Genomic DNA, 16,188 nt, shown 5'->3' on the forward strand with positions numbered 1-16,188 from the left:
ACGATTCTCCGAGTCTGCCTCTCAAAGGAGCATGCCCACGAATTTGGGTTTCTTTCTTTCTTTTCCCATTTTTATTTAAAATTCTAGTTAGGTGAATTTGGTTTTTAAAAGCCTCAACAAATCAAGAGTAATGAATATTTTTTTGCCAGAGAACAGAGACTATAAATTTGACCAAAGCACTGAATTTGCCAGCCAAGGCTACAGAGGCAGGCAGCAGGGTCTGGTGGAACGAAAGGCTTACATCCCCGAGAAGGGCACTAAAATGAGTCCCTCTGATCGACGGGGTGTGCTAATGGGCTCACTGCCCCACTGGAGAGCCTAGAAGTGGGTAAGACATGCCCTTAGACAAATCAGTCACCAAATCAACACTGAATGACTGATCTGCCCACAGAAGGGGTCTCCCTGGTGCTGTGCAAACTGGGCGTGGGGAGTGGCTACCTCTAGGACAAAGGTGTCCCCCCTACCCCCACCCCACGGCGGGTCCGAAGGGCTGAGACCATCGCAGGGACAGGCCTCGCCATTTGTGCCTCTGGTGGGGGCTCTGACGGGTCTCAGTGGCTAGGCGAGCTCCTCTCCTCTCCTGGGAAGAGTGTGGCCAGCAGCTGAGAGGCATGGGACTCAAGGGAGCAGGTGCTGTGGGGCCTGAGAAGCCACCACCCCCTCCCCGTCCACCCCAGCCAGACTAAGGGCCACCGATGGGCACCCTCATTCTCTCATTGGAAGTGACCTGATTGAGTGGCCCCAGGGCCTGGGCCTCTGCTGTCCACGCTGCTGGTGGCCCGGGGGGAGGGGCAGGAAGCGGCAGGTGGAGAGTTTTCTCCTTTTGGGAAAGAGGGCAGCAGCGTGCACACAGCATGAGGGGCACGCTACAGGGGCCGGGCGGGGCGACCACCGCGCTGGCTGGCCGAGCCGTTCTGGATACCCTCTGACCCCAGCAGCACTTGTCTCTTCGATCGTCCTCAGTTGTCACCTGGGGTCGATTCCCAGGGCCTGGGTCAAAGGCACCAGAGACGCTGACTAAATCTAAGCACTGGATCAGCTTACCAAGGACACAGGAACCCCGCCCGAGGGCCAAGTCCCGGCCCCGAGGAGGGAGCAGGGCACGGGGCCAGGCAGTGTAAGAGTGGGGGTGCCTCGAGGACGCTCCTCAGCCTCTGAAAGCGAGACCACCTGGCCCCTGTGGGGAGGAAGTGGTTGCAGTGCAAACTGGCCCCGGCCCTGTTAGAGCCTCCAGGAAAACCATTTCGTCACCAGGGTAACTTCGGCCTCCCACAATGGCGCCCCTCAGGCACACCAAGAGGCCTCAGGAGGCTTAGCTGGCTTAGGTCACCGCAGACGGGTCACGAGTCACTTACCACCTGGGTGGCTTTGGGACTCCCTAGGGGTAGAGGCAGGGGTCATGCCCTTCTTAAAGAGGGTAAACTGAGGGTGGGCAGGGAGACCAGACAGCGCATCTGAGGTGGCTGATGACAGAGTGGGGGCCCAGGGCTCTGTAATCCTGGTTCCGGTTACTGCCCTGCTGAGGCCGCACCTCCCCATTAACTATGGGGACACAACACACGGGACTCTGCCGGCTCCCCGTGGTGCGCGGTGTGGGCACCACGCTGGTGTGCAAGGCTAGCAGTTCGTACGGCAGCAGGCCCCGGGTGCGGAGTGTCCGGTGCTCTCCTCCATCCTCAGGTCGGGGAGGAAGGGGGCAGGGAGGTGGGGATAGGCACAGGCTGGTGGTCCTGTGCCTGGGGCCTCCCAGACTTGCTCCCAGCACGCTACAGAGGTACCTGCTGACTTCAGCTGACTGGGAAAGGTGGGGGACCCAGCTCTCCCTGAGGCCGGAAGTCCACACTTTCACTGGGCTGCCACAAAGAAACAAGGCTGGGAAGTTGGACCCCTCTGCTCAGTTTCCCACTCCCCCCCGATAATTAGCAGTGATGGGGAACACGGAAGTCCCTGGGCCAGGGCCCCAGAGCAGACTCCACCCTCCACAGGCAGCTCAACCCACTGCTTCAGCCCATGGACACCTCTGTCCCATCCTCCTGAGCACGGGCTGAGCCATTGCAGGGGTGGGGTTCAGGCCTCCCTTTCTACAGAGGGGGAAGCTGATTCAGAGGAGCAGGGACTTGGCCAGGGTCGTGGGCTGGCTGGGGGCAGGCTGGCCCGCCTAGCACTTGCCCCACTCCACTGCGCTGCACCACCTCGGCTATATGGATTATCCGTCCGCACTAGGTCACAAGCTCCTAAAATCCGTGTTGCGTCTACCCTCCGGAGAAGGGAGAACAGGGCTGGGCTGACACCAGACCATCGCTGAAGCTCTTCCCCAGGTGACTGTCCTAAAGTTCAACCAAACTGCCCCCCCACTGGTTGAGCGGTGAGGTGAGGAGGCAGAGAGAGGGAGGAGGGGAAGGGGGAGGGAGAAGGAGGCCGGCTGGGAGGTAGGCTGGGAGCAGCCGGCCCTGGTGGGGAATGCCTGCCATCCCTCAATCTGTGCCCACACAGCCGGGATCTTCCACCCACCAGGAAAGGGAAATTGAAAGCATCCCCATCCGACCATGTGAACGCAGCCCAGAGACTGGGGGATTAGAGGCCGAGCCCCGTGGGGGGAGGCTGGGGGCGGCGGGGCGGCCATGTGGCGATGTTCTTCATCAGAGGACAGGAAAGCTGCAGTTTCCTGTTTCCGGTACCGGGGTCCCTGGGAGCTTCTCTCCTGGCAAGAGGCGGCAACACGCAGTGCCGGGTTTATGTGGTTGTGGGGGATGGCATGTCGGCGTTGGGACGGAGAAGGCAGCTGGGGGGGCTGGCAGGCAGGCCCGGGGGGCTCAGGCAGAGGTCAGCGGATCCGCTGCGGAGATGGTGCCTGCCCCCCGTGCCACTCACCCACCTTCCTGGCAGGTGGTGGGCTGCTGGGGCGGTGGGAAGCAGCCGGGATTTCTCTCCATTTGGCTCTAGAAGCCAGGCATCAGATTTCAAGGCCGCCTCCTTGGTTGTGAAATCGAGATCGGAGTCAGTCCCCTAGTTCTCCGACCCCTGCCTACCTCTGCCAGCCGTGGGCGTCCACAGCAGCCTCTGTGGTGGCCCCTGGTCCTTCCCACCCAGTTGCCAACCCTCGGTTCTGGAGACCCAGTCAGAAGGCCACCAGCAATGGAACTCCTGCTGACACACTCCCCTCCTGAGCCAGCAGCCTCCTCGGCACCCAGCTCCTCGTGGGACCCTGCAACCCGGGGCCCAGGGAAGGAGCGGGGTGCAGGGAGAAATCCCTTCCCACCGAGGCCGAGCCTCCAGACAGCCCTGGCTTAGAAAGAGCTTTCCCTCACCCCCACCCCTTGGACCTGAACAGGGAGTGAAGAGCCCCAGCACCCCAACGCCAGGGGCTGGAGGATCAGAACCTGCTCTCTTCATCTCCGCCCGGGCCCCGATCCAGGCCTAATGGTAATTAGCGAAGCCTTGTTACCCAGGCCTGGTGAGGCAGCTGCCGGGGACCACCGCAGAAGAGGTAATACGGTGCAGCTGCCGGGCTGGGGCGGGAGCCTTTCTAGGTCAGAGTCCGTTTGGGAGAGGCCAGGGAAGAAGATGAAGTGATCGGGAGCTTCAAGGCACCGCTCCTGCCTGTCCCCCCCACCCCCTGGGGACTCAGGGAGAGTAGGCCCGTCTGATGAGCGCCCCAGGGCCTGCCTGAGAGAAGACGAGTCTCACAGAAGAACTTCTGACCCTGACAGGTCCCAAGTTGGGGGCCTCCCCAGGCAGCACTTCCCCATGTGCGGCCACCCCCGCATTTCAAGAGCCCAGCGCTGCAGGCAGCCGCTCTCCCAGTGTGGCGGGGAGATGAGAGGCCTCGCGCAGCCCGGGTGGAGGGCCGCCCAAGAGCTCTGCTCGCCTAATTCGGCAAGCTCCGGCCCTCCGCTTCCCAGTCAGGAACAAAGGAGAAACTGGCCAAGTGACCGCCCGAGCGAAGGCGGGCACCGGGGGCGCCCGGGCCAGGCGCGTGCTCTGGGGCCACCGCGGGTCTCACCCCAGGGCCCCGGGTCACGTGGCTAGCATCCCTGCTGAGTTGCTGGTCAGCCCCGCGTGCATCTGGAGCCAGGCTGCTAGAGATGTCATCTGGTGGCCAACTGGCTAGGGGGCCTGCCTTTCCCGTAAGTGCCCCGAGCCCAGGTCCCTGAGGCCTGTGGTCCCCACACGACCTCTACTCACTTTTTTAAGGGTTCAATCACTGTCTTTTGAATCTGGTTCACCTGTTAAAAGAAAAAACCCAATGACATCAACACTGAGGGGAAGTCAGACTCTTCCTCAAACGGGAGGCTCCAGGTTCCTGAGAAGGGAAAGGCGGCTCTCTGCTGAGAGCCCCGGGCAGGGGCGAGGCCGCGGGGAGGGGGGGGACCGGTGAGGCGGGGCACCCCTAACTGCCCCTGGAGCGAGACGCCCCAGGGCAACAGGGAGTACCGCTAGCAGCCCTGCTCCACAAGGGCCCGATGGACGAGGACAGCAAGGGGGAGGGGCTGCGGGCTTGCAGAGCTACCCCGTCTCCCTCGGGGTCTCCCAGTGAGCGGGCCACGGGAAGCAACCAGGGCCGAGGCAGGGCCAGGAAAAGAGCTCCCAGGGCTTGCAACACTCGGGCCTCAGAGGGTGAATCGAAGACTGAGCCCCGTGAAGGACTCCGTGAAGGCCCTCCACCCACACAGAAGCCGTGAGAAGGGGGAGAGCAAGACCCCCACTTACCTTTTCCTGGTTGAAGGCGTCCATCCGCTTCATGGCCGTGTCCAGAGCTGTCACCATGTTCAGGAAGTCTTGGTCTTGCTCGCAGAGGGGATTGGAGAGCAAGTCCAAGGATATCTTCACGGCAGATTTGGACATGGCTGTAAGAGGTCAAGGCTCAGTGAGCCTAGGATGGGACAGGCTTCAAGGTCTTGTCGTCAGGACCCCCATCCTCCTTCAGTCCAGGGGCTGTACCCTGACCTCCACTCCAGCCACAGACCAGAAAAGCATCAAAGTACCACAGAGCCAACGAGTCACGAGTCCTTACTGTACAGTGTTTGTTCCTGGCCACCTGATGCTGCTCTGGGTAATTCTTTTGAGTAGCTTTACCTTTTGCAATGACTTAATTTTCTGAACTCTAGATTTTAATAGAATCATTTCGGTGGGAAGCTGTAAAAAAATACTTATTTCTAGCTCTACAGATTCTAATTCAGTAAGTCTGGAATCCAGGAACATGCATTTTAAAGAAACTCTTGGGGCCCCGGGGTGGCTCAGTCAGTTAAGCGTCTGCCTTTGGCTCAAGTCATGATCCCGGGGTCCTGGGATCGAGCCCCACATTGGGCTCCCTGCTCAGCGAGAAGTCTGCTTCTCCCCCTCCCTCTGCCCCTCTCCCTGCTTGCGCTCTCTTTCTCAAATAAATAAAATCTTTAAAAGAAAAAAAAACTCTCGGGCGCCTTCATGGCTCGGTTGAGTGACTGCCTTCAGCTCAGGTCATGATCCTGGAGTCCCAGGATCGAGTCCCGCATTGGGCTCCCTGCTCAGTGGCGAGTCTGCTTCTCCCTCTTTCCCTCCCCCTGCTTGTGCTCTCTGGCTCTCTCTCAAATAAATAAAATCTTAAAAAAAAAAAAAAAAGTTTCCAGGCGGTTTGGAGGTGAAGCTCGGTTTGGGACTCCCTCACGGACAAGAGTAACAGCGTTCCGCACCAGGGTCGGCAAACATACCATACAGGGCTAGAAATCAAGAGGTTAGGCTTTTGGGGCTGCATGGTTTCTGCTGCCACTGCTCAACCCTGCCAGAGACAATACCTGCAGAATGGGGGCGCGGGCCCTACGGAGCAAGCATGGCCCTTTCCCCGCCCCTCCCTGCCGCTCTAGACGTGTGTTCACCAGCAACGGAGACTTAAGAACCTGTACCAGACCAAGAACTCCAAAGCTGCCAACAGGTTCCCATCCCTACCACCCACCCCCCCCGTTTTATTCAGGGCTCCAATAACCCAGGAGACGTCTGGGGTAGTGTATTTTGGCTCCACTTTCAGATGAGGCAGGTGAAGCTCAGAAGAGCTTATAACTCCTTCAAGGTCAGACAGCCGCAAGTGCTGAGCCAGGCCCAGCCTCTCTGGGCACCTGCCTTCTGCCTCCGGGTGATCCGGCCTGGAGACACTGTGGGGCAGGCCCCATGGGCTCTGCCCGCGTGTCTGCTTATGCTGTCCAAGGTCATTTCCCCACAAACGGACACCACTGCCCTGCTGTAGCCTTGTTCATGTGTTCTGACACCCTGCTTGACGTATGGGGAGCCTGAAAATCACAGGGCAGCTCCGAGGCAGGAGGGAGCTCTACCGGCTGCTCTGGAGTTCTTGGTCCCATACAAGTTTTTAGGTCTCCATTATTTGTAAAGAAAAATTCTAGAGGGACAGAAAGAGAGGCCGGAGAAGGGCCTGCCTGCTCCATGCTCTCTGCGTCAGTTTCAGGGTCTCAGGGGAAAACAAGTTTCTGAGTGTATTTCTTACTATTTTATGCCATGAATTTAAGATGCTAGCAGCTGCAAGACACATCGTTACCACACAAACCATCAAGGACAAAAATGCCAACTAAATGCTATCAAGTGCTACAGTGTCTTGATTTGCGATGTTATTAAATGTGAAAAAACGTCTCTGCATTGATGAAATAAGGGCCACTCCAGTTCATGACAGATGTGGCCTTGCCTGCCCCCTGCATCCGAGGAGGGAGCAGCCCTCGGCCCAGCCCCAGCCCGCCGCGGGGAAGGAGAAACAGAAGCCCGCCCAGGGGGCGGCAGGTGACCGGCCCGCCCAGAACCCTGTCCTGGCTTTCTCTCGAATCTGGGAGCTTGCTGCCCTCACCCAGCAAACGGGCTAAATAGGGTAGAAGCCCGGAAACGTAAACCTCCCAGAAATGTTGAAGCAATGGAGCAAAAAACCCTCTTTCAAAGCCGTGAAGTGACTTTGCATGCTTAGGAGCGAACACCATGTGTAACTTGCCTGGATTATGAGATGATCTGACAGTATAGTGAAAGGAGAAAAACTCGGACAAAACTGGAAACGTGTTTGAAAAATTTCTTTCACTAATTTTTTTTTTTTTAATATTTGAGGGAAAAACCCTGAAAAGTCAGGATGGGGAGAAGACTTTCCTCCCAATTTTCCTTTTCTTTTCTAAAGCCTTCACATTTCATGCCTTTGTCTCTTTGTTCGAACCATCTGAACCATCTGAAGTCGATTAACAGCGTGGAATTACCCCCCTCCCCCCCTCGGGAATCCTCAGCGGCCTCTGTGAGCACCTCCGGCCCCCACTCTCAGGGACTGGGAGGGTGTGGCCAGCCCAGCACAAACTGGGAGGCTGGTGGTCTTTGAACCTTAAAGAGAGCGGGGGTCTTGGACACCACATGGGTCTCTGGAGCCCCAATGCAACCTCAGGATGTAAGGGTCAACAAAGACTGTCACGTGCAGACGATCTTGCTTGAGCACATGGGATGGGATTTTTAGAACTTGTTCAGGCAGCTGAGGAAATTCTGAGATCAGGAAATTGGATTCCCCTTAACTGTCTGGAGCAGCAGTTCTCAAAATGGGGGTCCCCAACCAGCTGCAGCAGTAGTGCCTGGGGGTGAGCCTTCCAGGGACTCTTATGCACCAACTGTGGGGCGCAGGCCTTGGGCAGGGCTGAGGCGCCGCTGTTTCAGGAGGGCCTTCTCTGCCCAGACTCCGCTTCTGACTCCGGGCTCCGGGGCTCCCCCGTTTATCCTGATTTCTTTATTGGAAAACCACGCTCTCCTCTTCGTGGATCCCTGACGTTCTACTGCTTCCAAAGCTGCTCCCTATGACAACACTACCTTCCCTTCATCTGTGCTCGGGCCATACGGTCGTCTGGAGAAGCACCCAGGAAAGGAAGCAGTAGGTCACAGCCTCTCCTTTTTCAAGGATTTTATTTATTTATTTGAGAGAGAGCGCGAGCACAAGTAGGCAGAGCGGCAGGGAGAGGGAGAAGCAGGCTCCCCGCGGAGCAGAGAGCCCGATGTGGGGCTCGATCCCAGGACCCCGGGATCATGAGCTGAGCCGAAGGCAGCCGCTTAACGACCAAGCCACCCAGGCGCCGCTATCCCAGCCTCCCCTATACTAGAAAGGCCGTGGCGAACGATAAAGATGCCACCCAGGTAACCTGGAGCTACCCACAAAACAAATAATAGATGGGCTCCGAAATCAGACCCCTGGCCCGCCGCACACAGTCTGGAGACGCCAGGGCAGTCGTGTTCAGGCCCACGCGCGTCCTCTGGATGAGTGGTGGCGTGTGGCCCTGTGCACAGACCACGGGAGGCAGCCCGAACGTGCCGGAGGGCCACCGGTGCCCCCAGGCCAGTCCTGGCTCGGGGATATGCCACCTACCCAGGTCAGCATCGGTGCTCTTCTTCATGTCCTTCTGCAGCCTCCTGGTCTGCTCCTCCAGCCTGCAAGGCAGGGGCACGGCCTGGGCACCTGGCACCGCCAGCTTGCTCCAGCCCCCTTCCTTCCCATCTACCTGAGTTAAGCCCATCCTGACGCTCTGCATCGCCTGCCGGGAGAAGAAGGGGCCCCAGGGCTGCGGGGATTTGTCCCACTGACGTGAGGGCCACGGCAGTCTGCATGAGGCCAAGCCCCCAAGGGCTATGAGTTAACAACTCTCACACAGCCGTCAGCTGGGGGAGAATTTCTGGCAGGCTGTGAACCCAGCTGCCCTCGGCGCCTGTGGCGGGACAGAGGAGCGGCCTGCTGCTGGCCGTGCCGGATGGGGCAGTGTGGGAACTGAGCCCTGGCGGGAGGCTCCTGTCCTTCTCCCCACCAACCACCGTCCTCCTGGGGTTCAACACTCACTGCTGGAGTTTTCCATACTCCCTCTCAAAATCTCTCTCCACCTGTAACCAAAGAGATAACTCAATCATCGGAGAAATGACAACACATTGGAAAAAATCTGCCAGCCTACTGAAACTCCCCGCACACCCTCCCCGGGGCCGTGGAGAACCACCCCGTCCAGTCCATACAAGCACCTGCAGATCGTTAACGACACAGTAACCCTGTGTTCCCAAATTAATTAAGTGTTTGATTTAGGGCAAAAGACTCCCCTCCCAGATGGGCCAGCCAGGCAAGTAGCAGCGGATTGTGGCTCTGTTCCTCCACCACAGGGAGCCAGGCGCCCGGCTGTGTTCCCTCTCCTCCCCCGCCCCTCCCATCGTGTGGCAGGTGAGGTGCTCAGAATGTGACTGAGACTAGGGCAGCCCAGCAGAGAAGCAGGCGGGTCCCCTCCCGCTCCAGGCCCTGGTTTCCTCACAGGGCCTACCACCTGCGAAGTCTGAGGTGGTTCAGGGTGGATCAAGAAAGCCCCTGTCTCCGTTCTCTGTGCTGGGATGTACCGAGCGCAAATACTATTACTACTGACTCAGGCAAGGCTCTCTTAAAATTCTTCCTAAGTTATCAGATTTCCCCAATGCCAGCAAAATTTACATCGGATGGGTGTGAGTCCTGATCCCAATTCTGCCACCTACGTGTCAGGTGAGGTCAAGAAAGCTACTTGCACGTCTAGCGCCTGAATGTCCCCATCCATCAACAGGGGCCCTGGCAATGGTCTCTTAGGAGAGTGGCCTGTGAGGTGTAGGACATCTGAGAGCCGCAAGGAGGGGACGGAGGCCTCTCCTCCTTCCCTTCCACATGGGCAGGACCAGCTCCCTGGGCGGCTTGCTGAGCCTCTGCGCTGAGGTGCTCCGGGAAAACCAGCTCATGCTCGCGGGGTGTGCTCACCACGTGCTTCCACAACTGGAGGAGGTAGGGGTACGAATGACCCTCCCTGTACTCAGGAGTTCCCTCGGCCAGAGGTGAAGTGAACCGCGCAAGACCACGGCACTAGTGAGCGGCAGAGCTGGGATGGGGACACAGGCGGCCTGGCTCCAAGGCCTGGGCGCTTAACCAGCATTCTGAGAAAGGGGAAAAAGGTATTTGCTGATGAATTAAAGTCATGACCTAAGAAAGGTGCCTTCTTGGCTGCTCCCCGAGACTCCTGCCAGTGAGAGCCCTGAACCCAGATTCTCACTCTCCTGACAGGCCAGCTGAAGCTCACGGAGCGCAGAACTGCAAAGCGTCAAGGCACCACTGTTCTTCACCAGTACGCCCTTCCGTCATGGTGCCCCGTGAAGGAGCATCCGGGAGCCCCATGGACCCCATACTCCCCAGGTGCATTTAGGTAAACTCAACATAGTCCCAGAATGGCAGAACGTTATTTGGGCCAATTATGTCATGTTACGAGTGGGGAGAACGAAGCCTGGAGGTGGGGGGTGATTTACGGAAGGATGCAGGGCTAGAATTCAGACTCCTAGCTCGGAACACTCCCCCGCTTTGAAAATAACATTCATTAATCCCACAAACATTTATTGAGCACCTATTAAGCGCAATGCTTTCTGCCAGGTGCGAGCACTCCACTGGTAACTACACCAGACGTGGGCCTGGTGGGACAAATGGAACAGAGTCACATACAAGTGTACATGTGTGACCCAAACCGTGGGCAAGGCCCTGTGAGAAGGGCACGGAGCACCTGCCTAGCCAGGGTCCCAGGGCATGACAACGTGTCACCAGCCTTGCACAGACATACCTCACCTTCCTCATCTGAACTGTAAAACTGAGAGGCGGGAACTCGGGGTCTCTCCTTACTTTATGTGCCCAGCATCTGGGGCCTGACACAAAGCTGTGAAGTAAAGTTCACCACTGGTTTCCCCTCATCCTACAGTCTTTGCCCTCTTTTCAACAGACGCCCCCCTCCATCCAGGAACCTGACATCTTCATCATTGCCTTCCTTATGATCCATCAAAAGCTGCTCTAGAGACATTCAAAATTCGCTCCCACTAAAGCATATATTCCTGATAAAAGCTTCAAGTATCACCTATCCCGGGGGATGTGTAGCTGGGCAGGAATCAAAGTCTCAGCCAAAGCCTGAAGAGCGTCTGGCAAGACTGCAGGCAGGGGCTTTGTTCTGGGGCGGGGAGCCTGGCCCGGGCCCAGCAAGCCCGCACTGAGGCAGTCCAGCCCTTTCTCCCGCACTGCTGCCGAGGACGGTGGGGGACAGGAGCGAGCAGAGACAGACGAGAACTGCACTCTGATACCAGCTGTGCAGCATTAAAAATACTACCTAACATTCGGAGTCTCGGTTTCTTTCCTAGTGGAACGGGATCACTCTGGCTAGCCTCTCCCTGCGAAGATTTCCGGTGGCTGATAAGGCAATGGGGTAGCAGCGTCGGCCCCGCCGGCTTGCTTGGAGGATCCCCCAGCAGTCTGTGCCGAGCCCAGAGCATGGTGCCTGGCCCGCTGACGGCGTCTCCTTGCTCCTTTCCTACATGCAGGGGCGCTGGGAGGACCAGAGCAGTCTGGGGGTGCAGACCAGACCGTAACCCCTCGGCTGAGAGGGGGGGGCAGCACAAAGCACGTGGTCGGTTGATAGCTAGGCCTTTGGCTAAGCCTGGATCCTGTGCCTGGGGGTTGTACCGGCGCCTCCCTTCACTGTACACATCCCCTCTCCTACTTCGTAGGATGTGACCGCTAAGCAGTCTTCACATACGATAAAGCCTTTTTTCTCAAAAGAACGAAATTAAATGAAGGAGGTCTTGGTCAGAATCCAGCTCTCCTGAAGATCAAGAACATGGAGCTGGTGCTCCTGAAGGGGAGGCGGGTGCAGAGAAGGCCTGCCGACCCACCGGAGCCACGGCCTTGGCTCCCGGCACTCTCTTTTGCAATCCCCACGCGTGCTGATGTGTGTGTGGGATGTCAGACAGCACCTGGTCCCCCTGGCCGGCACTGCTTGGACTTGCACAGAGATGGAGCGACTGTGGGGTTCCAGCTGGGTTGGCTCACTCTGGCTGGTGAGGAACCTGAGGTCTCATGCTAGCAGCTGGGAAGTATGTCGGGGTGGGGCTGGATCCTTCTACTGCTGCTTAAGGCCATGCGACAGGCTGCCACGTCCATGAATGTTTCCCTCCTCTGCTTCTGGAGGCCAGGTGTGGGTTGCTCCTACAGCCGCTGGTCTCCAGAGCTCTCTCCTCCCCTGGGGAAAGATCCAAGGCAGCACAACCAGGATTCTGGCCCCTCGGACAACGGCTAAGGGAACAGAGAGACACACTGGAGTCTCAGTCCAAGGTACATCCATTCTGAGGGAAAGAGCCAAACACAAAAGATCTGAATATCTTTGAATGCTTGATGCTTCTGCCAGAGAGGCGATTGGCCCCTGGTCAACAATGCAAGTGTAAACACATGTGCAGACTGTCAGCGGGGCCGGGCCGCGGGGTGAGCGCAGGGGGACCGAGCCCCACACCGCAGGCCGCTCCCTGCATTCTCCGGGGCCCCCGGGCCGTTCCCCGGGGTCAGGCTGGCACAGAGCCGGAGTCGGCATTTGTGAAGTGAGCGAGTGGGCTGAGCTCTCACCCCAAGTGCCACCCGTGAAGTGAGAGAGAGACGGGCAGGCAGGGCCGGGGCTGCAAGGCTGGGGCTACGCTGCGTCGGATCAGAGCTGAGGCAGAGGGCACGCCAGGCGCGCCAAGCAGCCTCTCTCGGAGGAGTGCAGGGCGGGGCGGGGCGGGGCGGGGCGGGGCGGCAGCATCCCCGTGGTCTGTCGCAACAAGATGAAATGAGGCTGAGAGACTCTCCACTCGGCAAGTGAAAATCTCTCTCAAGTGAAGGCTCGACATGGCGCCCCGGCGGATGCTCTTCCCGCTACGGGCCGCAGTGTGCGCTCTCCTTCCCCCGGGAGAGCCGGGGGCACTGCTTCAAAGAGCTCTTCCCTCCACGCGGGTTACGAGGGAGGAGCGGCTTCTTTCTGCCACGCCAAGATGCTCCAGCTACTTAGTGGGACTGGAGGGGCAGGGGGCACTAAGCGGAAGGTTGGGACTGGGAGCTGGGGGAGCTTCCGTCCCTCCGGCCCACTGCGATGGCCAGCCCCTGCAGAGAACATGCTATTCCAGCCAGAGCCCTGACAATAATGGAATTCGTGTTAATGACCTGGGCACAGGAGAGCAGTGTGAGCAAACACACAATGCTTTCTTTGTGTCTGACAGCTGGGTGCCTTGAGCCAAAAACCTCCTGAAACTCCCTGAAGATAACATGAGTGTTTCTTCCCATGACAGGGGCACCAGGACTTCCCGTCAGCAGGCAGCCGCATCTGCCCTCTCCGACAGCACCAGGGCAAGAAGAGCAGTGCGTCACCGACACGGCTGCCCAGGCTCGGCCTGTGCTGGGGGCCAGGAGGGGCCTATGGGGCAGAGAACGAGGCCCAAGGGGCAGGCTCTCGCTCTTTACACTTCAGTGCCTCTGGGGAGTTGAGGGAGCAAACAACTCTCTTCCAAGCCCTAACCAGGCTTTGCTTCCTCGTGAGAGATCAAAGGCCGCGCCTGCCATTTCCCCCCCCCATCCCCCCCCCCCCCCCCACACTAGGGGATCCGGCTGCTGCGGATAGGCTGCATCCCCGGTGGTTTGGAAAGACTCAGATCAACTCCCTTCCCATCATGGAGTTAATATTTATTGAGGGCTCGCTATGTGCCGGACGCTGTGTTAAGTGCCTGGCCTCGTGTAGGACTCCGAATATGTCAATGGCATGGGTTCCAGGTTCACCTGCACTTAAGAAGGGAGAAAGCAGGGCTCAGAGAGCGTAAGGGCCTTGGCCACGGCCATCACACACAGCACGTGGCAGAGCGGTGGGAATCCAGGCAGGAAACCTCCCAAATCCGGCTTCTTAACCACTACTTGATGCCCAGTCCGTCTAGGGGAGCGGATTCCAAAAGTCAAAGGACCACGATTCTATCTCAAACAAGACCCCTGTGACGAGGAGGAGAGGCAGGCCAGGGGCCCATCCGCGGCCTGTCTGTAGGGCCATCCTCAGGCGCTGGGAGTATACCTCTGCCCTTCCTCTGGGGAGTCCTCACCACTCCTCAAATGAAAAGACTCAGAGATCTGTCAAAAAAAACTCTGGTAAAGAAGCTAGAAACTGAATTGTAGCCTATACTTTTTTGTGGAGAACAATGGCTATCTCCCTAAAGGTAAGGGCGATGGGAGAGTTTTCTGTTTGTCTGTTTGTTTTTTGGTAGTGAGGACTGGGAATAAAAGACCCTTCTCAAAACCACTTCCCTTTCAGATCTGCCCCGGATTAAACTCTGGAGACTCAAAGCCACACCTTCCCACTTCCTGTAGCCGGCTGGAGCCCAACACTTGCACGCCCAGATTCTTTGCGCTTCAGCTGAGAGCCTCCGCAGATGGCCGGCCTCTGCATGGGAGGTAAACTCTCCGTCGTCCTCCGCCTGCCTTCACTTGAAAGAGAAACGCAGGCCCACTTCCTTTTAAGTGGCCTGACTTCGGATTTTCCAAAGACTGAGCCACTGGTCAGATGTGTGATGAACTTCCCTTCCTGCCAAACTGCAGCAGTATCTTTCCTGTAGTTCTGAGTCCTGAGCCGAGGAGGGCCGAGGTCATCAGGCCGAGAGAAATGTCAGGAGCCCCAGCAGGCGGGCGGTGCCGGGCACAAGTACAGGCAGTGTGCAGTTAGGCTTTCCCACAGTAAAACCAAGAGCCTGCTTAGACTGGTGGCTGAGGGGGTTCAAGAGGCCGTTCTTGACCAGAATTCCCAAACCATGGGAGACCTTCCCAGCACAAGTGAGGTGGAATAAAGGAATGGAATGTGTATGGAACAGAGGCTCCAGCTTGGGTTCCAATTTCAGCTCTGTCACTGTTAGTTTTTTTTACAACCTTAGAAAGTCACTGTGACTTCGTGGGCCTTGGTTTTCTCGTCAGAAAAATCAGGTTGGATTAGATGATCAGTAAGGGCTTCCCATCTCTAACTTTCTAAGAATCTATGACTCCTCTCCCATTCTGGAGATAAAATAGGGATAAAAACTGTGGGCTCTCAAGGAGGTAGGATTCAATCATGCTCTCCCGCTGACTCTGGGTCCTGGCCAAGATGCCCTTGGCAGTGGAGAGAAAGGGACCCCCCTGGAGAAGCTTCCTCGTCTTCATGCAGCTTGAGGTGGGGGCCTATGTTTCAGGAGCCCTCTTAGGAAAGCACAGACTGCACGCCAGATTGCAGAGATGGGCCGTTCAGAAGCAACGGATTCCTCCTCACCCATCACCTACCTCCTCGACCTGCGCGAGGACGATGGGGATGAGCCCAGGCTGATCTGCGGAAGGAAAATGTCCCACGCTAGGAGGCCCCTGCAAGCCCCAGTCTAGGTGAGATTCTAGAGCAACGCGGCTGGGAAGAAGGCAGCCAGGGTGCAGCCCTCCCAGGCCCACGATGAGCTGAGTCAAAGTTCTGGTTCTCTGCAAAGGCCACGTGAGACAGACTGAGCCTCAGAATGAAAGAATTGGGTTACTCACTGTTTTGGGGACAATCTGTTTCTTGGGCTGCCCAATCTTGAAAGGAATCCTATGAGAGACAGAGACAAAGGGGGCTTTTAGGAGAAATGGGGAAGGATGTGGCTGAAAAGTATTGATGAAGTCTAGGCCGCTGTCCCCCAGGAGGGCAAAGAGTGGTGGCGGCTCACTCCCAGCCCTCATGCCACCTGCCCCGTGGGTTTTGGGCTGGCGGCAGCCAGGCTGGGCTCCGGAGTGTCAGCTGGAAGTCCTGGGCACCGCCTTCTGCCCCAGAGCATCTCTCCTACCAAGAGTCTGGTGTGCAGAAGTGAGGGCGGGAAAGGGGAGATACTGTTCAACTCACAGTCACTGTGTATCTGTGTCCTGAGGAGCTGCAAAGTCAGAAATTATAGGTTCGCCAGGGTAGCTATCATCCTTGAAAACAAGCGTTTAAAAAACACCATGAGCACCACTTCTCGTCTGTATTAGGTGCTTCACTACTTCTCTATAGAGGGACAAACAGTAGCCCTGCAGAGCTGCTTCTGTGGCTGGAGAGGGATGACAAACTAAAGGGGCATTAAGGACCAGCCAGGCTGGGTTATTTCCGGTAAGAACTGACAAAATTGAACTGTGGCTCTGAGTCTGGCCCAAGTCTGTCCGGAACTTGCTAGGAAGCTCTGCACCTAAGGTTCCCCACTTGGAAATGGACGACAGTTTGGCGTAACAGAAGGAAGGTCAAGGTCTAGGCTCTAAACCAACCCACCACTGTTGCCTCCACCTCTGAGGAGCAGGCCGCCCTCTGGCAGGTAAGGTCGGCCCTGAGATTCATTTCCTACTCTGCCAAAGGATAGGGTTAAACTGGTAATTCA

General features: G+C 57.5%; 1 protein-coding gene across 3 annotated transcripts in view; it reads right to left on the minus strand.

Moving 5' to 3' along the window:
* BIN3 (bridging integrator 3) overlaps positions 1-16,188 on the minus strand; it is a 42,542-nt gene that overhangs the window by 5,188 nt on the left and 21,166 nt on the right. The window contains exons 2-6 of one of the 3 annotated variants that reach the window (XM_021698983.1): positions 15,344-15,392; positions 8,822-8,862; positions 8,357-8,418; positions 4,711-4,847; positions 4,186-4,226 (exon numbers count right to left, since the gene is read on the minus strand). In XM_021698983.1, the coding sequence (XP_021554658.1) occupies positions 4,186-4,226; positions 4,711-4,847; positions 8,357-8,418; positions 8,822-8,862; positions 15,344-15,392 (330 nt within the window). Of the gene's footprint in view, positions 1-4,185; positions 4,227-4,710; positions 4,848-8,356; positions 8,419-8,821; positions 8,863-9,742; positions 9,845-15,343; positions 15,393-16,188 lie in introns of those variants that run through there. The other 2 variants (XM_044912844.1, XM_044912843.1) reach the window with 2 other exon arrangements.

This window comes from Neomonachus schauinslandi, chromosome 2 (assembly GCF_002201575.2).
Source record: "Neomonachus schauinslandi chromosome 2, ASM220157v2, whole genome shotgun sequence".
NCBI lineage: Eukaryota > Metazoa > Chordata > Mammalia > Carnivora > Phocidae > Neomonachus > Neomonachus schauinslandi.